The following is a 26525-nucleotide window of genomic DNA, read 5'->3' on the forward strand; positions in this document are numbered from 1 at the left end:
AGTCAGAAGTCTTTATATTTGTCTCCTGAGAGTCAGTAAGGCTCGTAAACTGTCTAATTACCCATAATCGAACAGTCACAGTCAATGTATCAGAATCACAGGAGACCGTCCGCGACGTCGATCAATACGTCTGCATGTTTACATGTTTTAATATAATATCACTGTTGTCTGGGGAGGAAACACTTCCTATGTGCAAAATGTCAACTTGACATTTCTCTTCATGTTTCCGACGTCTGTCGGCATCTTACACCAGAAAAATGATTAGAAGGTATCGATCCGCTGATTTATTGATCCACTACTCAAGGCTGAGGACCGACCGGAGAGACGGAGAGAAGAATAATGTTTTGATTACGTCTCTCCAGCCATGAAACCTTCATGACAAACAGCAGGAAACAACTCTCACCCATGATTACGTTAGCTGATGATGCTAACGTGATTTAGCCGCTCACGTATAGATGATGGTTGAATATGGTGTAAGGTGACCAGATTTCTGAAATAAAAATCAGGGACATTTTCAAATAATTAAATATTATCGTTATGAAATTTAAAAAAACAGGGACAAATACTTTTTCATGTATTTTAACCAGCTTTTATTACACAAAAGGTCAGAGGCGCCGTTAGGGGGTGAAAAGTTAGGGCGATTCTGAGGGCCCAGAAAATATCATTTATAGATTTTAATAGAATATTTAATGTATAATTAAACAGACACTTCTGTATCTGTATGCAGAATGTTCCCTGCATGTCTACACAGTGTTATATTATCACATATATAATATCTTATATATTATATTATCTCCTTCAATGCTTTTCTTTTCTTCACCCTTCTTTCTTCTCTCCTGAGCCTCTAATATAACATAATATAGTTACAGGGACAGCTTTGAAATCGGGACGTCTGGTCACTGTAATATGGTGGCCCTGAGAGCTCAACACACTTATGACAGCATTTAGAAACACTGAGTAGCACCGGCACTAAAAAGTGATGAACACAGCTGAGACACGCAATGACACGCGTGTCTCAGCTGTGTTCATCACTTTTTAGTGCCCCCTTGGAAACAGTTCATGTTTCTTTGATGTGTTTTCATAAGCTAAATTGATTTGTGGCCCGGAGTGTAATCCCACTTCAGCTGTACTCGAGTATTTGTTCTGATTACAATACTTCTGATCAAAAACTAGCGAGTCAACAACTTTGCTAACAGCCAAACATCAGCAAGGTCACCAACAGCAGCTGCAGCTAATATCACTGACTATGTCCATAGAGTCTGCTGAGCCTGGTTCCATTGCCAAATCCAACGTTATTGATACGTTATAGCTTTCTAAATGAGTTGAGTAGCTAAATTGATCGATGATACTGTTGTGGAGAAATTGCTGAAGTCAAAGGTCAAAGGTCAGGAGTTCAGAAAGTGTTAAGGAGCCTCTGATGTCTGATGCTGTATTATTTATTGACGCTTGGCCAAGGAGAATTAGAGACACTCTCAAAGTTCATCAGAAGTGCCTGAGTCGGTCTCACATTCTGCCCAACTCATCCTGGTGGATCGACTTTAAACCCCAAGATAACACCACAAATACTACACGCCCAGAATGAGTCACAGAGAATGTCTTTACCTGTGGAGGTGTTATTGTCAGCATGTTCTAGTCTGGAGACACAGATGTCTGTTTACACAGATTGGACTGTCAACAACAAGCTATCTATTATGTCTATGAAGGCAGCAACAGGTCTCTGTGACCCTGGACACCACAGTGTTGAGATAGACTGGCACCTACTGTTCCCAACCAAAGCCAAACAACTAATACTGCCGAGGACCTCAAGGCCCACACGGGACCTCAGGTAACCTAAAGATAGAAAATTCCATAACAGATACAAACTTATGTATTGCCCAGCTCCGGTTCTGAGACGACACGTCAGCATTTCCCCACATCCTGGGCCTGTAAACCTCTTCTTCCTCTTCTTCTGCTTCTTCCCGGTGGTCCAAACCACCTGTGGTACAAACACTAATAAACAGACCCCCAGACTGAAGGATTCATAATATGTCACTTGATTCATCTGTAGCAAAGAGTCAGCTGCAGCCCAGATCCACAGCAGGTTCTGGTTCTGTGTTGTAGAAATGGATTTTCTCATCAGCAGTCGTGATAATAAAATAACTGAGCTGAGTAGAGAGGTGGAGGTAGAGCCAGCGTTGCTCTGCATAGCCCCGGGCCTCCTGGCCTTGGTGGACCTACATGCAGCCTGAGCTCCTCCTCCTCCCCTCCGGCTGGTTCATTTTCTTTCAGAGCTGCTTTGTAGGAGGCCTCCGAGGTTTACCCACAATCCTCAGGGCACCCGCTGATATCCCTCCTGTCCAGAGTCTGAGGTCAGCCACCCGCCGGCCATGGCTACCCCCGAAAGTTTTATGAAGGGGCACAGATTTAACACAAACATGTCCAAGCTGGTCTCTGTGGAGCGCCGTGAATAATAAACCAGAATCTGAGGCCCGAAGCTTCAGGAGGGAAACAAAGACTCCAACGACTGAAATCATGTTGGAGAAGTGCGAGGTCCAGCTCTTCACATTTAAATCTTCAGTGTTTACAGTATAACCTTTTTCTAATTTTACCGTGAAAGGACGTACTGTTGATTCCATGGTTACGGCTGGCATTTAGCGTATAAATACAAGTTTTGCTGTATAATTGTCATGAACATACCGTATGAATGCCATATAAAACAAGTTTTGCCATGTTTTTACTGTACAATTAACAGTGGCATATAAAACATACTACTTCATTCTGTATAAATTCCCTTAAATGCCGGATAAATAAAGGTTTTGCTATGAAATATGACAATGAAATAAAACTGTTGCGGTAAAAAAAACCCAAAAAACTGGCAGCTACGGTTGCAGAGTTTTACCGTATTTCTAATATGTTAAAAAGTGTGTAAGGTTGGCGTTTTATTCCATATGTTACTATGTAAATAAGTTTATTTCCAGAGTTTTATTTCTCTGTTTTGGCGTGTAACTCACATAAAACTACTGTATGTATGCCGTATAAAATAAAGGTTTTACCATGAAGTTATTACCATAGTTTTACCGTACATTTAAGTCTCAAATATAAAATACTTAATTCTGTATACATTCACTTAAAATGCAGTATAAATAAAGGTTTTGAAATCGCCAGAATCACTGAATGAAGTTATAAAGTTGTGCCTTTGTACAGTAATCACTGAGTTACGGATAAACTAACAGTGAAAAGAACTTTAGTGGATAAAAGAGTAATAATAAAAGTACGAGAGCCACAAACATGACATTACCTTAAATGTTAGATATAAAAGATTTTTTTAATATTCTTTCAAAATTAAATCCTGAGCTCGTCTTCACGGATCAGCGGTGATGCTGTTGTCATGTTGACGAGAGCACCTGAGTCTGCTGTCACACCTGTGTTTTAATTAGCTCGTCGTCCATCAACGGGAAAAAACAGCTCGTTAACCACCGACAGTGAGGAGAGAGCTGCAGGGCTGGAATTGTTTAATAGATGAAAATAAAACGTAATGAAAGGTAGAGACAGGAGTGATCAGTTTGAAAAGAAACTTTCAACATGAAAACTTTCAGCTTAGTGAGTTTTTTTAATTTACTTGGATTCTCGTTAACTACAGCCAAACTCCTCAGTCTGCGGTCCACACGGGGAAAAGGTACGCTTGAGATTAAACAAACTTTCATCATGATAACAGCCACTCTGCGTCTCTGAGCATTGTACTAACGTCCTCTCCTGGAATAGTACAACTTATATTTATACTAGTAAGAAAGTGTGATGGACAGTCCTCCTTGCAGTCGAGTCGTTTGTACCAAACGAATCGTTGGCATGTCGCTGAGACTGTTGGATTCACAGCTTGTACTGCACTTTTAATATTTTGGGATGCTGTGTGTTGTAGTACTGTCTGTTTGTTTGTATCTGTATTAACTGATTTGTTCTGAGTTTGTACTGCTGCTTGTCTCAGCCAGGACTTCCTTGAAAAACAGATATATTTTATCTGAATGGGACCTTCCATGGTTAGAAAAAGGTTAAATCGATATAGCTGGATTCTTGGAAATTACTTATTTGGTATCAGTAACTTAAATATAATTTTAAAGTATTGTTTTCAGACATGTTATCATATATAACACCTAGATCCCACTGGACTCGTGCTTATGGTGGGGTCACAATAATTGAACAGTGACCCAACACAACATTCAAACGTCAAACTCACCGACTGTTACAAACCTGCCAATTTACTCCCAATTGTTGCGTTCACGATATCGGCAAAGTGTTGTACCATTAGATCAGGGCACTCTTTTTAGGAAAACCTTCGAGAGTGTCCAGGTCTTTTCGTGTGTTTAGACAGCAGTTAATCTGATGGTTTGCCATCAAAAGTTCTAATCTCCAGTCCCGGTCTGTTCATCGGGTTACTTCAGGGTCATCCCGGCGCCTCAAAGCCATCCTCACTAAATGAATACTAAATGAGGTATCTCGTCAGAGAATTGCAAATAGTTTGGCAAGAGCTCTGTCGTAAAAGAAAAGCAGTTCTTCCTCAGGGTGTCATTTGTGCCGCTTCAGCTCGAGCCTCTATAAAGGGGATAAAGTCGCAACGCTGGATATTTAGGATGTGATGATTGTCTTCAGACGGGTTCGGATCAACCATCCGATGACCTTTACAGAGGTCAACAGCCTCAGAACTGATCAGCATGTCAGACAAGGACAACATGTTTCAGTTTCCCTTTAAATGGAAATGATGTGATGGCGACGTGATTATATGGACTTCGTTGACTCTGCCCGTCAGACTGAACTGATGTCAAATGGACCAACTATCCTGAAAGACCCGTTGACAGCTGACTGCACGAATGCCGAGAAAGTTACCAGAGAGCCAAAGGTGGACAACGTCACCGACTGTCTAAAACCTGGACGTAGTCTCCGTGACGTCCCCGCAGACTGTCTAAAACCTGGATTATTTAAACTATGAACTTGTTGGTAATTTTAGCCTTTTCAGAGAAACATTTTACAGGGTAAGAAATTAAGATTTTACAGATGATAGATAGATGGATAGATAGAGTGGAGTAATATGGAGATAGTAAATCAGTACTTGAGTCTAAATGCACTCTGTCTGCTGAACTGCACAAAGAAACACATTTAAACTTCACATTTCCATTAGCTGACACTCTCATCCAGAGCGAGCGCAGTAAATTCCCACTTCACTTTTTACATTTGATGGAAGAAAATGTCATGAAAAAAAAGAGACAACTCTTCTCATCCAAACATTTTCCGCTGCGCTGCGTTCAGTCGAGTGTCAGAGAGCTGTTAACATGTTAATCATCGCTGAGCTCGCTGTGACATACATCGTTAGATAGAAGTAGGGATAAAAAGCTAAAGCAGCTCTCACACGTGGAACAAGTTTGACGTGTTTAAAGGAGGATTTCTGATTAAAGTTTACAAGATAAAGCAAGACTGAGATAGACGAGAGTGATGGCTAATATCACTGCCTAGTCCAGCAGCAGTCAGCCCAGCTCGGCGTCTGTCTTTCAGCCTTTTATTTCACCAAGCTCTCACCAACCACTAAAAGTCAGTCCCACATTTACTCTTGTCCGGCGGCTTCTTGCTCGCTCACTCTCTCCTTTCCTCTTCTTAGCTTCCTCCGTCAGCGTCCTCTTCACTCTCTTCTCCTCTGCCATTCTGTCCGTAGAGGCTGCTGAGCCCGGTTACACTGCCCACTTGCACAGCTCCTGTTCTGGCATGACACCGGCTCTGCTGCCTGTCAGCATTCTGTAAGGTCACCTGTGAGTCGTTAAGGACACCTGTGGGTCGTTAAGGTCACCTGTGGGTCGTTAAGGTCACCTGTGGGTCATTAAGGTCACCTGCGGGTCGTTAAGGACACCTGTGGGTCGTTAAGGACACCTGTGGGTCGTTAAGGACACCTGTTGTGGATGGTTGTTGAGGCGGAGCAGCCGGAGGACATCAGAGGGAAAACCAGAAAACATTTCCTCCATAAAATATGATCCAGTTTCACCAGAATCAGTGAAATAGTTGCTGCTGTGTGACTTAGTGCCGTAAAGCGTTACGTACTTCTCCCGACCCGGAGCCCAAAGTTACATAGAGTGAGAACAGACGTACGAATGACAGAGACACCGTTCACTGATCACAGTTCAGTGTGGATCAACAGGAGTTAGTTTATCAAGGAAACTCTTTAATCAGCTTTCGAGCTGTTGGTTGGTGTATTTTTTGTACATGGTATGATGTAGGTTCAGCCTCCTCTGTCTCACACTTGTAATCTTTGTGCTGGGCTAAGCGAATCGATTTACGGCTCCTGCTCCATAATTACTGTAGAGACATGGAAGTGGTATTGATCTCGTCATCTTTCACATCATGTCCAGAGTCAGTGTGCTCGCCTTAACCAATGCACATTGTCTATAATAACACTAATAATATTTATCAGTGAAGCAGTGGTGCGTATTTTCACAGTTTCCTCGCTCACAACAGATGTTACTGTTTGACTGGGTCCACTCTGTGTACAGTCAGTGTTCTGCACACAGTGTTTTATTTAGAAATGTCAGCTCGGTCTGCTCTGTGCTGCTTGACGTGACGTCTGTCAAAAGTCGACCATCTGCGAATTCTCAGGAGAGCAAAGACACATCAGTCCTTCCTTTGAAGTGACGGAAATGAAAGAGCTCGAAGTTTTCTGCTTGAAAACATCTATCAACACTTCAGAACCTGGACCTAGTCTCTGAGACGTCCCCGCAGACTGTCTAAAACCTGGACGTAGCTCCATGACCTCCCACAGACGTCAAAACCTGGACGTAGTCCTGTGACGTCCCCGCAGACGTCTAAAACCTGGACGTAGTCTCCATGACGTCCCCACAGACGTGTCTAAAACCTGGACTGTCTCCGTACGTACCCGCAGACTGTCTAAAACCTGGACGTAGTCTCTGTGACGTCCCCGCAGACTGTCTAAAACCTGGACGTAGTCTCCGTGACGTCCCCGCAGACTGTCTAAAACCTGGACGTAGTCTCCGTAACGTCCCCGCAGACTGTCTAAAACCTAGACGTAGTCTCTGAGACGTCCCCGCAGACTGTCTAAAACCTGGACGTAGTCTCCGTGACGTCCCCGCAGACCGTCTAAAACCTGGACGTAGTCTCCGTGATCCAGGTTTGAAGGAATGTGTTTGAATTAATTAAAATTTTAATATTACGTGCTGGACTTCCTACTAACTGAAGAGTGTTTGTGTGTTCGTGGTAATGAAGTCACAGCCCTGTTGATTTGTTTTTAATGGTTTCTTTGGACAACAATGGAGCTCTGTAGAAGAAGAGATATCAGGCTTTGGGTACGTCGACAGTACAGTAAGATCACTTCATTGTTGGAACATCACCAGGTTTTAAAAACATCTCTATCAGAGGATTGTTCAGCCTTCTGTTCGCGGACGTTGGACAACCCTTGGCCTCCATCGAAACACCCTTGAACAATCCTACTGTGACATCTAACAATGGCGGTCACGTCGTGGTTCAGGTCCACTTCCTCCTCCTCCTCCATACTCTCTCCCCTTGTCCCCCGGAAACAATCAAGGCCCAGCAACCCAACAGCCATTGATTTATTTATTTATTGTCTCAGACCTAATCAACATTTAGAAATGAGCGGGGGGGCAATGAGAGGTAACCAGGCAACAAACTCGGGCAATATAAATCCAATCTGCGAGAGGGGAAATGAGATATTTCCATTTATTTTTAATTGAAGTCTCAGTTTGTTTGTTTCCATCCATCATCCACCCGTCCTGCCGCTCCCGGTGAGGGTTGAATGTGTCTTCCTTTTTTCTCTCCATCACGACACCGTCTCTGTAAATATTACCTTGAGATGAATACCTTCACCTGGTGTTCGACTCTCTGCCCCTGAGCCTTTTTGTCAGAAATGAAAGTGTGTCTGATTCACAGAACTTGTCCATTTGCAAGGCTGATAAGAGAGAGAGGCATCAGTCCCCCGCTCTATAATTTCATTCACTCGTCCACAAAGAAATCATTTATACTGATCCTCAAATGGCTTCAAATGCACCGCACACTTTTCTTTTTTTGTCTGGGCGCTGAGGTCTGCGATAATGTAGGTCTTAACTAGAATCCCTTTTCATCGTCGCCCCTTAATCTTTTCACGTCTGAATGAGCGACTCCAAAAGGATTTTAAAGCCCTAATTTAATCCGCTGCCTAATTTCAAAGTGGCTGTCACATTAACGCTCGCTGAGGAGACCGGGAATCCGGCGAGGGAACGACTTGGAGACCTAACTGGTTGCCAGTTTCCCGCCCGAGGTTCATCCAATTTAAGGATTTACCTGTACAACAGCCTCTAATGAAGGAGGGCAGCTTTTATTTGAAGTTTGACCCCCTGAGTACCTGCAAGATCAGGCGAGACGGAGGAAATATGACTCATGAATAGTGTCCAACTTATTTTAGGAGTGTGCAAACCGACAGCTATGTATTTATTTACTCACTGCAGAAGAAACTGCCAGTAAAAACAAGATATGATGAAGACCAAAGGAGTATAAATGACAACAACACGGTGTGTGGAGGAATCCCTCTGGGAAAACCTTGAATTCAGACAGCGTCAGAGACGTGGAAGGTTTCCTCTTGATGGAGCCGAGCTAGATGTTTATTTATTTACCTGCTATCTACTGTAGTACAACAACTCTTCATGGGGTCCACGAGATGTTCTTAGAGCAGATTTTCTCAAACTTTGAGGAGATTCATTTTTGGAAAATCGTGTATGAGCCCCATATATGATAACCTCATAACGTTACGGGGAACCTGGTTGTCTGAGGCCACAGGTAGAAAACCAATCGCAATGACTCTTCCTGTGCTGAGTTGTGTATTTCAATTATCCCAAATGTTTCCAATAATGTTCAAACCCAGAGAAATCTGTCATTTTAATCTGGTAATCGGGCGTTTCATGGCATTATCTTGCTTCCTTCTAGTTGTTATAAAGTCATGAGGGAACATTACTAAGCTCAATGATCTCTCAATGATCTCTCAATGAAAAAATAATTCCTCCCATGATCCCATGCAACTTCACAACATCATCAGACTAGTTGTTTTGATGTGAGATAAAATGTAGCGGTGGAAAATTAGAAAACGTGTACTGGATCACACCAAAGGTTCATTTACAACCATAATTTAGCAGTTAAACTTATTATGTATTTTCTGTGGGCCTGAAACTATGAATTATTTTCATGATTTATTAACCTTTAAATAATCTGATTGTGAAAGAATAGTTAAAAAATCCCCTAAACTTACAACCAAACCTTTAAATGTACAAACCAACACTCAGGTTTTTATTGTCTGAGAGAGACGAAACCCGACAGACCGTGTGGGCTAAATAAAAAAAATGAAACTCTTCAGTAAAGAAACATTAAAAATTTAAAACTTCCTGGACCTAATAAGTAAAATAAATAAATGTGGACTGCTGCATTGTGTATTGGGAGTGGCAGCAGTAAATGAAGGATTAACACAAGCAGGTTTATCAGGGATTAAAGTGACATGACGGCTGCTATCTGTACTTGTACTAATATTGACAGACGTTGTTGTAGTTTTAATTGTGTGAGCTGTATTGTTGTGGCGGGATTATGCCTTGTACCTTAACACCCCTCCGTCCCCCCTCGTCTCTGTAAACACTGTCTGTTTTTTTTCTGTGTCACCTTATTAAATCTAAATGTTTCCCCCCTCCGAGGTTTTAAGTCGCTGTTGTTCACGCCGACGGCGTTCTGACTGCGAGAAGTGGCTTAACGCTCTCACTTAATCCCACGATGGCCATTGCAGCCGAATGGCCACGTCGCAGCCCCCAAAAAAAACATACGAAAAAACGAGCGTGCTAGTAGCTAATGTGGCGGATTAGACCGGATTAATGTCTGATCCGCCTGCCGCTGGGATGATTAATCCAGATGCTTGTTTTGTTCGAGGTCACAGGTCGACTGGGGTCGAGGATGCAGTAGAGTCAGAAAATTTGGTCTATTTTATCACCAAATTTATATTTTTACAATTTGTTACACCATTTACTGCAGTAATTTGATATATTTGAGCTTTGATAATATTTTAGACAAGAAAACAAGAAAAACGAGACATTTTCCTCAAAGTTGAGGCAGAAAAGTTGAGGTGTTCATTTACTATAAATGATGCCGTTGAAGCTTATTCTTCATGTGTTTTATATCTTAGATTCTCTCAGTCAGCTGAAATGGTTTTCTAACACTCTTGATGCTGCTTTTCTTTCGCTCTGCGGTCCAACTCATCCCGAAGTCAATCTAGAACTTGTATTCACGATTATTTAAGGCGACCAAAGTTCACGCGAAGCGGAGACGCTAATGTGCTTTGCCAACAGAGGCAAAAGTTTTAGTCACCTCTTCACTTGCATCGAATCGGAGTGAACACAAGGCGTTTGTGTATGTGTGATCATGCCCTTCAGTGTCTCCAGAGGGAGCTGAAGTTTGATAAAAAGGCCTCCAGTGATGGAAAAACGGACCTCAATATGGACCGGCAAGTTGGCTTCAGCAGTACCGTGGATGCTGTATTCGCACCGTTGTGTTTCAGAAGCAGCTAAGCTCTCGATTTTTCCCGTCAATCTACGTTCCAGTCCTCACCTATGGTCATGAGCTTTGGGTAGTGACTGAAAACATGAGATCGTGGATACAGGCGGCCAAAATGAGTTTCCTTCACTGAGTGGCCAAGCTCAGCCTTAGAGATAGGGTGAGGTCCTTGGACATCCAGAGGGGGCTTGAAAGGAGCCAGCTGAGGTTGTCCGGGCCTTCCGGGCGCATTCCTTTAGAGGTGTTTGGGGCACGTCCAACAGGGAGGAGAGCCCAGTGAAGACCAAGAACTTGATCACATAGGCCATCTAGCCTGGGAACACCTCAAGATCCTCCAGGAGGAGCTGGAATGCTTTGCTGAGAAGAAGGACATCATGGATGGTGGATGGATGGTGATGCCACACAAGTCTGCATTGGTTGAAGACTACAAGTTAGAAAGACGTGATCCAACCAGACTTCTGCAGGCTCTGGATCCAGATTATATTAGCTGCTACTAACATAACACGATTCCAGCAGCCCAGGTTCATTGTAGGGTAATGTTGGCACCAGGTTTAGAACGACATCTCTGGTCCTACTGCTTCAATTGCAGTGATAAATCAGAGGAGAACTCTTTAACGGTACATTCACATCTTTTCATCAAGTTTTATGACTAGATTCAGTAACAAAGACATTTCTGCACAAAATGTACTTCATGAACCACCGGAGCTCTGTCCATCAATTCACAAAGGGTCAACTCCCTCGCTTCCCACCAGTCCATCTCCCATCCTTTATCCCTCGACTCTGCATCCTTTACTACTCCCTCCGGACCCTTTAATCCATCCCTCCTACATCATCTCGCCATGCAACAAACTGCTCTAAATCCATATCTTTATAGCTGTGGTGTTTGTTAGTGAAGCTGAGCTGTGATCATAATACACGACTTCATGAACCGTCTCAAATTAAATCTCAAACAAAACCACCCAACTACAAACTGCAGCGTCATAAATGTGACTACCCCGCTCCGAACATCTCATCCTGTTTTTGGGGGGCTAAGTGCCGCAATTTCGTTGAAAGGGAGGCTAATGTGATCGTACCTTTAGTGTGACTGACATCTCTGAGTGTTTGAGTGGTTGAGACACAACAGGCTGATGTAAAATGGAGGGAACAGCAGCGAGCATCATTAAGACGAGAGCCAACTCGAGCTGTATTTGTTCGTTCTCCATCTTGTTACAGATTCATGTCACAGAGTGTGTGAGGACGCTGTAGGTGGTCTTAATGGTGGCAGCATATGTCGGCATTAATCTGATTTGGACGACTCAATGGACAGAGATGGATGGAACAGAACTTACATGAGGGAGAGGCAGGGTATTATTATATTATTATGTATTATTATGGATGGATGGAGAGTTTAATGTGGGTCAGCTCTCAGTCTGTTGGCTCAAAGGATCAGACAAACACTCCAACAGTCCAATAAACGCTGTAAATCTACTTTGGGTCCAAATTCTGGGACATTTTTTGTTCAAACCGTCCATAAGAGAAGGTGAATGGATGTTATCTGCATGTGTGGTTCCCACCCTGGTGATTGTTTGTTGTAAACTTAATCAACATCTTGTAACTTTTCTCTCATAAACTCGCAAAAATACCAATTTCTATGAAACCAGCATGCCTAGTTCACTTGAGTCAGTCTCCATAAGTCCCCATGTCCAAATGTCCAACTTCACAGCAGAAATAAACATGTTTACAGCCTGGTACAAAAAACAGTTTTGGTCTCTGTAGCTAATTTCCCCGTTCATGACAACTGTACTGAGGGTGAATTTATATACAACTCACCTGTTCACATTATATTAAGGCTTAAAGTTATGCAGGATTAAGAGCATGGACGCTTTGACTGACAGGTGGGTGTGGTTACAGATGGCTTCTTGGCGTCAAGATGACGGCAACACTGAGCACAACGTCGGGGACGTCACGTACACGGCGTCCATTCTTTGTACTGCCGATGTTTTTTCACGAGGCGGTTGCAGTCGACAACTACACAACTAGATCGCTTAAAATCCTGAACACTGAACCTTTAAGTTAAATTACTTTGATCACGTTTCAATTGCTGTTCACTCTAAAAAGTAGAAAAGTGGAAAAATCTTCTGAGTTGATGATGAAGTTGACATCTTCAATCCAGTTTATGATGATTGTAAACATAGATATGCAGGAAATTGTAACATTTTGAAGCTCGACCTGATTATTTTAATATCTTCTTGATCAAAACGATTAATCGATTCTCAACAATGTTTGGTTAATCGCCCAATGGTGTCAGCTCTGGTGTTCGTCAGACCAACTAAATCTTTGTAAAGATTACATCTCTATTTGTACAAAAAATTTGTATTCAGTGTAATGCACACTGTGGATGGAAATGTGATGCTGCTTTTCAACATTTTCAGCCAAAGAAAACTTGACGTGAACCCAAAAACAAACCACCTCCATCTGCTCCACATATGTACAAACATCTGCAAACACAAATCAGATTAAATCTGATGATTTCATGTGAACGGCTGAAGGTGAAGCCGGGACAGCGAGGTTTAGGTTTCAGGTTTTTAAGCTGAGATGTTGAAAAACTTGTTTCACTGAGTTCACCCTCGACTCATCAGATATGAGTTTCAGGTTTTTGGCGTCCATCGGAGACTCCGACTGGTTCAGGTCAGTTTTCTTGCCGTTAGCATTTAACTCTGTTCTCTCCCTGGATGCATCGATGGCTCCATCACTCACACAGATGCTGCACATCCACACTCAATTCAAACACTTTTTTTTAAAGATTCAAGGCAACAGCCCGAAGTTTCCAAAGACACCAAACAGGTTGGGGGAAATTCACCGGCATGTAAACATCTACACTTTAGTTTAAAGTTTCAGTCCTCCTGAGTGTGAGATGTGTTCGTGATCAAATAAACTTTGGTAATTAGGATGTTTTATTCATCATAATTCATGGAAAATGCAGAATAATGTTCATCGTCATGAATTATTAATGTTGGTGTTGGATTAGACTGTATTAGTTCTCGTAAAAATCAACCAATAAGTTGAGTCAAACTTTAGTTATAGACATACTTCCATACTTGTACGGTGTTTACACCGTCAGTTATGGTAAAATGTACTTGGATGCAGGTTTTTAATGCACTGCTACCCGGTTTTTGAGATTTCTCTGGATTATCTGAATCTTTGAATGATATTCTGGATTGTAGATGGTGAAATCTAGAAATTCAGTCAAACTGTGCGTCAATAAACATTGTTCTTAAACGGTTGGACTGTTTGCAGTTTTTCACAGAGTGGCGAGCCTTGCCTCATCCTTGATGTGATCGACTGAGCCTTTCAAGGACAGTCCCTTTTCCGTGATCATGGTCATCATGAGAAAAGACCAAAACAGTGTCACAGCTGTGCCCGGTGGTATCAAAACATTACACCTCAAGTGCACATCTCAATCGTCTGTCTTTTTACATTTGATTTTTTGACGTGGCATGTGCACACCACTTTGACAAAGCAAACCTGCACCCTTGAACAAATCCATGTCCTTACGATTTTTTCAACAGGGTCGGGTTGTTCTGGCAGCAGGTTTAGCATACCAGGCTAGATGGGCTACGTAGTCCCTCCAACGGATTCTGGGTCTTCCCAGAGATCTCCAACTTGTTGGATGTGCCTGGAACACCTCCAAAGGCACCCAGGAGACATCTGGACGCCCGAACCACCCCACTTGATTCCTCACTTCGGCTGCTTGTATCCGCAATCTCAATCTCATTCGGTCACTACAGTACCCAAAGCTCATGACCATCAATGAGGGTTGGAACCCAGACTGGAAAATCGAGGAAAGCTCAGCTCCCTCTGAACCACAACTGTCCGGTACACATCTACAATACTGTGCCCCATTGTCCCTCAACTCATGAACAAGGCCCGAGATATTCATGCGTATACGAAAGTACAAGTACCACAGAAGTACTTGCTGCTGCAGTTGTCGTCTTTACTGGAAGAAACTCGTCACACTTTCAGCTCTGGGAAATGAATAGATGGATACGATGCCTCATATGAGAGTGTGTGTGTGTGTGTGTGTCACACCACGTTTCTGTTATTGACTCGATCAATCACGCACCAACATAATAACAGCGGCTCGGTGTGTAAAAGGCTCAGTGTGTCTCTGCTCGTCTGTTCAAACCTGTTCAAGTGGTGATTGACTTTAATTACTAACAGTGTTGTGAGGAGCACAATAATATTCCCTCAGCCCCTCTGCTTCTTCTTCGGCTCTGGTTTATATAACAGCACACAACTCGGTGTGTGCGTGAATAAAGAAAGACTGTGACCTTCATCATCTGCGGTTCATTAGGTTTCGACACACGTGTGTAGAAAGCAGAAAGCTCTCTGATTGGACAACTCGGAGAGGGAAGGGTTAACCTCTGACTCGTATTGATTGTTTGGTTTGATGTTGGAATGTTTCCAGTCTTTCTTTGTGTGAGATAATTAAGAAATAACTGTTCTGTACAGCAGTTGCAGCAGCGCTATGAGCTAGTGGAAGCACCTTCCAGTGAACACGGCCAGACCTTGAACTAAACAGAGCCTCTGAACCAGCACAGAACCTCTGAACCGGCAGTGTCCAGTCTAACAGTGAACACAGCGACAGAACCTCTGAAACAGCAGTGTCCAAACTAACAGTGAACACAGCAACAGAACCTCTGAACCGGCAGTGTCCAGTCTAACAGTGAACACAGCAACAGAACCTCCGAACCGGCAGTGTCCAGTCTAACAGTGATCACAGCGATAGAACCTCCGAACCAGCAGTGTCCGGTCTAACAGTGAACACAGCGACAGAACCTCCGAACCAGCAGTGTCCAGTCTAACAGTGAACACGGCGTCAGAACCTCTGAACCTGCAGCGTCCGGTCTAACAGTGAACACGGCGACAGAACCTCTGAACCGGCAGCGTCCGGTCTAACAGTGAACACGGCGACAGAACCTCTGAACCGGCAGTGTCCAGTCTAACAGTGAACACAGCGACAGAACCTCTGAACCGGAAGTGTCCGGTCTAACAGTGAACACGGCGACAGAACCTCTGAACCGGCAGCGTCCAGTCCAACAGTGAACACGGCAACAGAACCTCTGAACCAGCAGTGTCCAGTCTAACAGTGAACACGGCGACAGAACCTCCGAACCAGCATGAATACAGTAGCATTAATTTATAAATGGAGTCCGCTAACATCAACAAACGACCAGCACCAACTACAACACAGAGTCCAAAGTCAATTTGCAAGGCGACAGACATAAACTAACAGCATGTTACATGTTAGTTTATGTCAGAAAAGTCACTTTAAATTTATTTAAAAATGTTAAAACTCTTTCAAACTTCTCAAAGTCTCTTTAAAATAAGTCTGGTTATCATCTCTAGAAGCGCAGTGTTAATATTTACATCAGCTGAAACATTTCAGGCAGTCGACATGAAAACAGATGAAGCAACTGGACAGTGTGTGTGTGTGTGTGTGTGTGTGTGTGTGTGTGTGCTAAAAGCAGCTGTTAGCTTGCACCTCGTCGCATGTTGGGAGGCTCAGTAATCAGTTTCTGTTAGCTATGTCGCTCATTAAATATGCATGCAGCCGCGGCGACGCAGCATCTTTAATTAAACGGGAGCGGGCCGCTGTTATTGCAGCATGAATTCTTCATGATCATTCTGCTGCCAATTAACACCACGCGTCACACACACACACGCCAACAAGACGGGGTTAATGTGTGAGGATCTCCAGCAGTAATTTTCATTTTGCGCCGTGAAGATCGTCGTCACTATTTCTGGCGCTGGACGAGGAAAGAGTGTGAACGACGAGATGACTGCGGGAAACATCTCGTCACCTTTTTAACTTTGACACTTCATCGATGCAGCTATCGCTCCACAGAAAACTGAATTCATCTGATTTGAAGTTTTTTCAACTCGTGTAGCATCTTAACCCTGCATAACTTTAAGCCTTAATATAATGTGAACAGGTGAGTTGTATATAAATTCACCCTCAGTACAGTTGTCATGAACGGGGAAATTAGCTACAGAGACCAAAACTGTTTTTTGTACCAGGCTGTAAACATGTTTATTTCTGCTGTGAAGTTGGACATTTGGACATGGGGACTTATGGAGACTGACTCACTTCTTCTGGAGTCTTGTTGCTGTATAGGTTTGTGGTTGTGCAAACTTGAACTACTTTACATACTGTATAATATTTACAGTAAACGTGTGTAATACATTTGAACTCACTGGTTTCCAAAGAAAAGAACAAAGGTGACAAAATGGCAGCTGGTGATGCTCCTGTGTTTGTAGTCCTCGTCTCTGACAGCTCACCTTTTACAGACAGTCGAGGATTTCATCACTGAAGATGAAGAAGATGAAATGATTGCCTTTATTAGTGGTTGTTGGGCTGATGATTGTCACTGACTGGAGGATTTACCTTTATTTCACCTTCAGATCAGCCGTGTTTTAGAAAAGTCTTCTGGTTTCTTTTGGACTCATTTCCAGGTGAAACTTTAACATGAACTATTTTCTTCACAGCGATCAAAGTGTATGAACTCTACAGATCATTTACAAGCTCCTCTTCCTGGAATGACTCAGCTCTTGATAAGCCCTCCCTCTTCTTCCTGCTCTCAAACACAGCCAGCTCCTCTCTGCTCATGTTTCCTTGTTCCCTCCCCCTCAGATCTACAGTTTGAAGATGGGTGGAACCAACATGTGCTGACGTGTCAGCTGACAGGCCGCATGTTGTTGAGATCAGAGCTCAAACTAGTTTCATTTCTGAGGAAGTCAAACTCAGACAGTCGTCGACGCGGAGAGGAGAAATGGCGCAGCAAGGAAATAAACTGGACCGGGAAACCTTCTCTTGTCCGATCTGTCTGGATCTACTGAAGGATCCGGTGACTATTCCCTGTGGACACAGCTACTGCATGAACTGTATTCAAAACTTCTGGGATGGAGAGGATGAGAAGAGAATCCACAGCTGCCCTCAGTGTAGGCAGACCTTCACACCGAGGCCTGTCCTGAAGAAAAACACCATGTTAGCAGCTTTAGTGGAGGAACTGAAGAAGACTGGACTCCAAGCTGCTCCTGCTGATCACTGCTATGCTGGACCTGAAGATGTGGCCTGTGATGTCTGCACTGGGAGAAAACTGAAAGCTCTGAAGTCCTGTCTGGTCTGTCTGGCCTCTTACTGTGAGAAACACCTCCAGCCTCATCATGATGTAGCTCCATTAAAGAAACACAAGCTGGTGGAGCCCTCCAAGAAGCTCCAGGAGAACATCTGCTCTCGTCATGATGAGGTGATGAAGATGTTCTGCCGTACTGATCAGCAGTGTATCTGTTATCTCTGCTCTGTGGATGAACATAAAGGCCACGACACAGTCTCAGCTGCAGCAGAAAGGACTGAGAGGCAGAGAGAGCTCGAGGTGAGTCGACTAAACATCCAGCAGAGAATCCAGGACAGAGAGAAAGATGTGAAGGAGCTCCAACAGGAGGTGGAGGCTATCAATGGCTCTGCTGATAAAGCAGTGGAGGACAGTGAGAAGATCTTCACTGAGCTGATCCGTCTCATGGAGAAAAGAAGGTCTGATGTGAAGCAGCAGGTCAGATCCCAGCAGGAAACTGAAGTGAGTCGAGTCAAAGATCTTCAGGAGAAGCTGGAGCAGGAGATCACTGAGCTGAAGAGGAAAGACGCTGAGCTGGAGAAGCTCTCACACACAGAGGACCACAACCAGTTTCTACACAACTACCCCTCACTGTCACGACTCAGCCAATCTACAGACTCATCCAGCATCAATATCCGTCCTCTGAGGGACTTTGAGGATGTGACAGCTGCTGTGTCAGAGCTCAGAGATAAACTACAGGACGTTCTGAGGGACCAACGGACAAACATCTCACTGACAGACACTGAAGTCCATGTTTCACTGTCAGGACCAGAACCAGAGCCCAAGACCAGAGCTGAGTTCTTAAAATATTCACGTGAACTCACACTGGATCCAAACACAGCAAACACACAGCTGTTATTATCTGAGGGGAACAGAAAAGTGACAAGAATGAGACAACCTCAGTCTTATTCTAGTCACCCAGACAGATTCACTGACTGGTCTCAGGTCCTGAGTAGAGAGAGACTGACTGGACGTTGTTACTGGGAGGTGGAGAGGAGAGGAGGAGTTCATGTAGCAGTCGCATACAAGAATATCAGCAGAGCAGGGAGATCAGATGAATGTAGATTTGGACACAATGACAAATCTTGGACGTTATATTGTGACACAAACAGTTATAACTTTTATTACAACAAAGTCCAAACTCCCGTCTCAGGTCCTCGGTCCTCCAGAGTTGGAGTGTACCTGGATCACAGTGCAGGTATTCTGTCCTTCTACAGCGTCTCTGAAACCATGACTCTCCTCCACAGAGTCCAGACCACGTTCACTCAGCCTCTCTATGCTGGACTTTATGTTTATCCTGGATCCTCTGCTGAGTTGTGTGAAGTCAAATAGACAGAAGTCATTGAAGGGTTAAATTCTGTGTTTCATGTCTTCAGCTTGTTTTGTTTCCATCATTGTTGCTGACAGCTGATTGTTGTGGCATTTCTTCACCTGTCAATCAAACACTGTGGGCGGTACTTTGCCCTCTTCTCATTGGTGGTTGTGTAAATGTTTGAGTTTCTTTAGGTGGCGCTCCTTCCTGTGTCTGTTTAGCCATGGAGGCTATCACTGCTCATGATGACTTTAGTTTGTATGATCAGAATCAATAAGGAGATGATTCATTCTTTTCTTGTACATATGTGAGATTCAATGAAGAAACAACATTTAGTTTGTGTCTCAGTCAATAAAGAGGATTTATTACACAGACTGAAACAAAGTGGAAACACAGTCTGATTCATTTGGTCAAGTTTGCTGTGAACAAGTTGAGTTGAGTCCTGACACACACGAGATAACAGAGGCCATGGTGCGTTCACTGACCTGGTTTATTGTTCCAATATTGACCTTCAGTCCAATGAGCCTCTGCTGTGTGACACCTTCTTTACAACATACACAACTGATAAGACGAGATACTGCAGTACTATGACAAGAGGAACTGCAGTTTTTGTACAGGTTGCTAGTTCGGTCGACGACCTTGGCGGTCCGATTTCTTCCTCATTTGGTACAGAGATAAAAGGTGGCGAGAGAAGAGTTTTAGCTTCAATATTACTGCTGATAAAGATCCCTTCAAATCTGTAATTAAACATGTGTGACCAAGAAAACAGGATAAATATAAATAATTAAATGTGATTAACACAGAGAAGAAAAATCCTCTTACACACATTAAAACGTGTCAGTATATGAACGTACAGTCGTGAAGGACAGCTGACATTAAATGAAGTGCTGTGAGTACGCCTGCATTATTAACATTCATCCATTTATTCATAATTAGACGAACAGGTCAACACAATTAATTGATCTTTATACTTTTGAATGCAGCTCACATTCCTGTTAAAAATCTACACTGCTGTGTCACTGAGCTAAAATCAGCCGGTAAGATTTCATTTTTAAATATGAAATTGCAAAGATGGATAGGCGGAAGTTTCTGGAAACTTTTCATGGGAAGTTAAGATTGGGAATATTCCAAATCGGAAACTAAATGGGAATTAACTGGAAATTGAAGGTAATAGCAGAGCAACAGCATAAATATTCAAGTGTACCTCGATGAAATCTGGTTGTTTTAGTCAAGATTATGCTAAAATATATTTCCCCCAACGATATTTAGGTTCACTGTTAAAGGGCCAACCTTCAATTTTGTAAATTCCCAGTTTTTTCCCATGGAAAGTTTCCAACTTTGAAAATTCCCAGAACTTTGCAACCCAAATGTGCAGTAACTTTGTCTGTTTATAAACATATTTATAATTATACGATCATGTGTTGTAAGCATGTTATGTATATTTTAAGGTTTTGTAACATTAGTTGTTTATGTAAAATATATAAAGAAATTATTATTTTTAACATAAAAATACATTTATTCTCTATTTTTTACATAATTTATATAATTTTATACTTTAAATCACACTTCTTTTCTATGTTTAGTTCTTGTAATTGATCCATGAAATGAACTTCTTGACACCAAACATGATTTAAGATATTTAAAGTATTTGAAGAAAATGTGTTATATAAACTATATTTTATATATATAATATATTCTGTATGTTTAATGAGACAGAGCTGGTTCTCATGAGATCAGCTGTAACTAATGACAACAGCTCCACGAGGTTAAAGGTTGCCTCATTTACCTCCCGTTCTGCATTTTTCCTCCTGTAGTATTTTCACTAATTAACGGATAATTCTTCCTCCGTTCGAGCCCGAGAAGAAGAAGAAGAAGAAGGAGCCAGTCTGAGTTTTATCACATCGAAGCATCGACTCCGACTTCACAGCTCCAGAACTGAAATTGGACTTTATTATTGGACTTACCTACAGCTATTAATTAGGACTTCTTCCTTTAATTTCTGTAATTATTTCCCACCTGCAGCTCTTGTATCAGCCCCAGCTGTCTGTGGAGGAGATCGGCTCCGTGAATAGAAAATTTTCCCGCTGAGCCAAAATATCCGACGTGAGAAAAGAGCAGGTGTCACTAATAACATTAATGATCGCTGCCTTCCTCCTCAGACAACAAAATACATCAGAGGCGTCAGGTTTTACTTTGAAAAATGAAGGATTAAAAAGATAAAATGATGTTAATTTCCTCCTCAGAGCTTCTTTATTCATCGTCTGTCCTCGCTGTGGAGACTTTGTCCCATTACCTGCTAAAAATCATCGACTCCCTCCGTTTATCCACTTTAATCTTCCAGGTCCACTGAATCAATGTTAATGTGTTTTATGAAATGTTAACTCGACGTTGCTGCTGCTCGTCCTGATTAAATATTGACAGAAGGGCATCACGCTTTGGTTTGTTTCTGAATGTATCGATCTCACCTGAGCCACGTACCTGCGCCACATCACAACAGTTTGAAGAGGTTTTTCCTGTTTCCAGCTTCATGTTGGACCGTCAACAAACACAATGATCTTTGAGTTTACTTCCTGTTTTGCTTCCTTATTCTTTGAAGCAACATTATGTATCAAGACACAAGGAGCTTCCTGGTCAATCGTGGCCTGATCGGTGCAAGTCGTTCTTCTTGGACACCAACATGTCTGAAACTAAAGAGGTGACACTAGATTTAAGAAACAATCCTCCAATCATCTCTGGCTGTTGCGTTTGTTCATCCATCCGTCCATTTTCACCCCCCTTAACTGGGGTCGGGTCGCGTTTTTTTTTCCTCGGACGTTCCAGCTCCTCTTGAGAGATCCAGAGATGTTCCCAGGCAAAATGGACTATGTAGTCCCTCCAGCAGGTTCTGCCGAGATCTTCTACCAGTTGGACGTGCCAGGAACACCCCTAGAGGAAGGCGCCCTGGAGGCCTTGTGTCCGAGTTTCTCAGCCTATCTTCAAGGCTGAGCCCAGACACCTGGGTGGAGGAAACTAACATTGCCCAAAAGCTCATGGCCAAAGGTGAGGATGGGCTATATAATCCCTCCAACCAGTTCTGGGTTTGCCCCAAGGGTTTCCTACTACTTAGATCCACCTGGAGCACCTCTGAAGCATCAGATGTCCAAACCACCTCAGCTGGCTTCATCCCACTGCTCCAAGCTCCTCACCCCATCTCTAATGCTGAGCCTGGACACCTCTGGAGAACCTTTTTATCCTTAAGAACCTTTTTTGGTGTTTAGGGTTCTTTGGGGAACTGAATGCAGAGTACGGATTACTGGTTCTTTAAGTCGACCCTCTGCAACAACTAGTTCTTCAAAGAACCATGAGGTAAAGGAACCAGAACCAAAAAGGGTGCTCCTATGGCATCACCATGAAAAAAAATATCAGAACTTTTATTTTGAAGGGTGTAGGTGATGGTTGGAATGTAGAAGGACTGGAAGATCGAGAGCTCAGCAACGTAGAGCAGAGAACCATGAACTCAGACCTGGAGGTGTTGACCATCATCCCGGCCACTTCAGGTTGGCAGAAGTATAAATATCTTGGACCTGTGATACGATGAATTTGAAGCTTGCTGCCCTCAAAGATAGAAATATAAATCCTGTATCTTTAGTTAATGTGAATTCAAAGTTACCTTAAACAATCTTACCTGTACGAGGTGAGGTGTTTGAAGAAGGTCCAGTCAATCCGAGCAGATCAAGTTGTTTCCGACAACATGGACCGATGGACTCATGTCTTCCTTCTGCCTTTGGCTTTTTAAATAACTCTTTGGGTTGTATTCATTGTTTATTGTTTGTTTATTGATGTCGCTTACTGCTGGCTGTACAACAAATTGCCCCTCAGGGATAATAAAGATATCCTTGATCCTTGATGTACTGGATATTTTCCGCTCGTAGTGATGAACCTCCAGAGATTTATCGCTCGGCTCTGCAGCTTCTCTCGGCTTTTACAGAGTTTATAATGAGTTTCAGCTCATTCTTTAGCCGTCTGGACTCAACTTTACTGTTTTGGTTCGCTCTCAAAGGGTCAAAAAGAGATGCTCGTACACGAACAGCCAGACAGACTCGGAGACGAACTGATGAACATTTAGCAGCTGAAGCGACAGAGATTTTCCACAGGAGTTGGAGGAGATCATGTTACTAAAATAAGATGCTAACAAGTTAAACGTGACTCACTTCTGAAGTCAACAAAAGACTCAATTGTTTGGGTTTAAAGCAACATTATTGAACTTTTCTCTGATAAACTAACTAACCAACTATCATGTTTCTGCTACTTGAAAGTAAACGTCTGACAGATGTAGCTGCCGTTAGCTAATGTTGGCTCAGTTTGTTAGTCGTGCCAGAACCAGAGCTGGGCAATGCGCAAGTTGGTATCACATGTTGCGTTAGCTGCTCATTCATAAAGCTATAAGTTACACATACATTCATAGTGTATTACGTGAACAAATACTCGACTATAAACTATGGAAAACTCAACCGAATACAGAAAACACGACCAAATACTGAAATAAATACTCAAGTACAGCTGTTTGCCACAGTGGGAGTACACTCTGAGGACGAGGGCGAGTACTGGATCATGTTTGTTTTGTTGTTTCTTTCCTTCAACAATAAAATCATGAATTTTGCTGTTTTCTGCAGTTTTTCCTCCGACACACACAGATGATTAGAAAATGTCAAAGTTCGTCCATGTTTTCTCTTTAAAATCAAACGGGGGGATCACGGGGTGGCGTGGTTGGACCCTGTGTTGAGGGTTAGCGCTGTGAGCTAACCTTTTAGCCTCGGGTCGTGCTGAGCTGTCCTAATGAGAGCGGCGGCGGCGGCATCAAGGCGAGCTGCTTCCTGAAAAACACACAAGTCTATAATGGGTTCGCTGAGAGACCTCGCTCACATTTACAGCGTTTGACCTCTGACCTCTGAGCTGCAGCATCATCACAGGTTTCTGAGAGGTGGCGCTCTCGCCCGGCGACCCCGAGGCCAGGGGGGTGATGAGGCGAGGTCGGGGGGAACGCCCCGCCGTGCCCGGGGCGCTGCGTGTTCCTCCGTCTCGTGTAAATAATTAGCTTAGCTTCCTCTCCTCGCCCTCCCACTCAGGGCTAAAGCCGCCGCTTCCTCAGCAGGAAGAGGAAGAAGAAGATGATGCATTCAGGAACCCTGCGAAATCTCACCGCTTGCTTTGCTGCAGCACGCTCCCTCCCTCTCATCGTCCTCCCTCACAGCTGACCCTCCGTGGAAATGGACAAGCTTCACGGGCGAGAGAGGCCACGGAGAAAAAAAACATGAGGCGAGGAAGAATTTGGAGCATTCCAGACGGGTGTGGGTGGATTTTCACCGCTTCACCAACAAAACACCCCGACTGTTCCTTCAGAGATCCGATTGGTCGTCTGCCCTCTCCGGCTGACTGATGTGATGTTAAACAGCCGTTCAACATCTTCACCTCCACCAGCTCTGCCTCTCCACACTTCACAGTAACCCTTGAACGCCCACTGATGCACAGACTGACCACAGACAACCGGGAATTGAACCGCCAACATTTTTAACCACCGCAAAACCAACGCCGCTGAAAATATGCCGAAATATTTCAGCTCTGATTCATCTCCTCGTCCTGAGGTGTCAGTGAAGGATGAAGGAAACAGTTTGGAAGAAGAAATGAAGCAGCTCTGTAAATAAAATCTACAAGTTTACTCGATGAAGGGAAAGTGGAGAAGCTGACAAGACGACCAAAACATTTCACCAAGCTCTCACCAACCACTAAAAGTCAGTCCCAGATTTACTCTTGTGAACGTCCTCTTCACTCTCTTCTCCTCTGCCATTATGTCCATAGAAGCTGCTGAGCCCGGTTACATTGCCCGCTTGCATAGCTCCTGTTCTGGCACGACACCATCTTTGCTCCCTGTCAGCATTATGTTAAGATCACCTGCAGGTCGTTAAGGACACCTGTGGGTCGTTAGGGTCACCTGTTGTCGATGGAGGACATCAGAGGGAAAACCAGAAAACATTTCCTCCATAAAATATGATCCAGTTTCACCAGAATCAGTGAAATAGTTGCTGCTGTGTGACTTAGTGCCGTAAAGCGTTACGTACTTCTCCCGACCCGGAGCCCAAAGTTACATAGAGTGAGAACAGACGTAGGAATGACAGAGACACCGTTCACCTGATCACAGGTCGGATCAGGAGTCAAACGTTACGTCATGTTGCTTTAATAAGAAGTAATTGATGTTTTCAGGTTCGTTCAGCTCCTTCCAGCTATTTTTATATTTCCGTTCTCTTTTATATTTTTGCTCTTTCTCAGGTAAACAGACCGGCTGCGTCACATTAACGAGTCGGCTTCACGACAAAGCTGCAAAGTGAATTTTCACCTTGTTTCTTCCACGTGAATAAAACACAGCTCAAGTGTTAAACCTGAGCTCTTCGTCTTCTCCCGCGTGTGTCTGGAGTAAAATATTTTGTACAACATGTTTTTTACATTAGTGACGACTGTTTGTGTCCACGAACCAGGCCGCCTGTTTCCTCGCGTCTTTATGCGAACTGACCACGTCCACTGACGGGGACTCTTATTTTGTGAGGAAAAAACGATGATGATGGTGATATCCTGTCTGAGAGGAAAATAAGTGTGCTGAAGGAAGAGGAGAGAGAGGGAGGGAGGGAGGAGAGGTCAGAACTCCTTTCATCTCTCCATCTCGACTTCAAAGGCGACGTCGACGCCGCTTTGATTCCATCAGCACCGCCCGGAAACAGGTGGAGGAAGATGACAACTGGATCCACGCACCGATCCTTAATGTATACGTTAACATTTTTTAAATTTTAATTTACGATGGTCGATCTGTAAACAAACAAGCGTTTCCGACTCTTTTCTTTAATAAAAATGATTTCACATCATCAATAAATCATCTTTTGGATGATGTCCGGATGATAATTGTTTCTTCTGTGATGTTGCAGCTCATCAGAGCTCAGAGTTCACTTTGATCTGAAACCATAAAAATGTTCAAATATGCGAGAGGCTGCGTCGATGTTCAGTCCAAGGTTTTATGAGAAAATGGTGAGAAATGTTGCAGCAATTAAACAGCAACCAAAGTGAAGCTTCAACAACGTCCAAAGTACACGCCTTCGCCTGCCGTGCGACTCCGATCCCTCTCCCTGCGGGTGGATGGACCCACAGTCTGCATCTCCAAGTTGAGGTCATGGTTCTCGCTCCGGTTGTGAGCGAGTTGCTTCCCCAAGTGTAGGTTTAAGTATCGTGGGGTTGGAAAATGGATGTTGAACCGGACTGTTGTGGGTCAGTGGGAGCTGAGCTCTTGATGTTCCAGTCCATCTACGTTCCAACCCTCATCTCTGGTCATGAGCTTTGGGTAGTGGCCCAAAGAATGAGATCATGGATACAAGCAGCCGAAATGAGCTTCCTCCATCAGGTGGCCTTACGGTGAAACCGCAACCGGTACGTCTATGTCATGTTGGGACCACAATGCTGTTTTGGTCGGACTGCACCTCTTCTGGTGTGATTTT

At 43.4% G+C, this 26525-nt stretch overlaps 1 protein-coding gene across 1 annotated transcript; it reads left to right on the forward strand.

The window, feature by feature from the left end:
• Positions 1–17357: 17357 nt before the first annotated feature.
• LOC109140267 (tripartite motif-containing protein 16) lies at positions 17358–19147 on the forward strand. Its single transcript, XM_019266647.2, has one exon. The coding sequence runs from the start codon at positions 17358–17360 to the stop codon at positions 19029–19031; it is 1674 nt and encodes a 557-aa protein (XP_019122192.2). The 3' UTR covers positions 19032–19147.
• Positions 19148–26525: the final 7378 nt, after the last annotated feature.

Source organism: Larimichthys crocea, chromosome I (assembly GCF_000972845.2).
Source record: "Larimichthys crocea isolate SSNF chromosome I, L_crocea_2.0, whole genome shotgun sequence".
Classification (NCBI taxonomy): Eukaryota; Metazoa; Chordata; class Actinopteri; family Sciaenidae; genus Larimichthys; species Larimichthys crocea.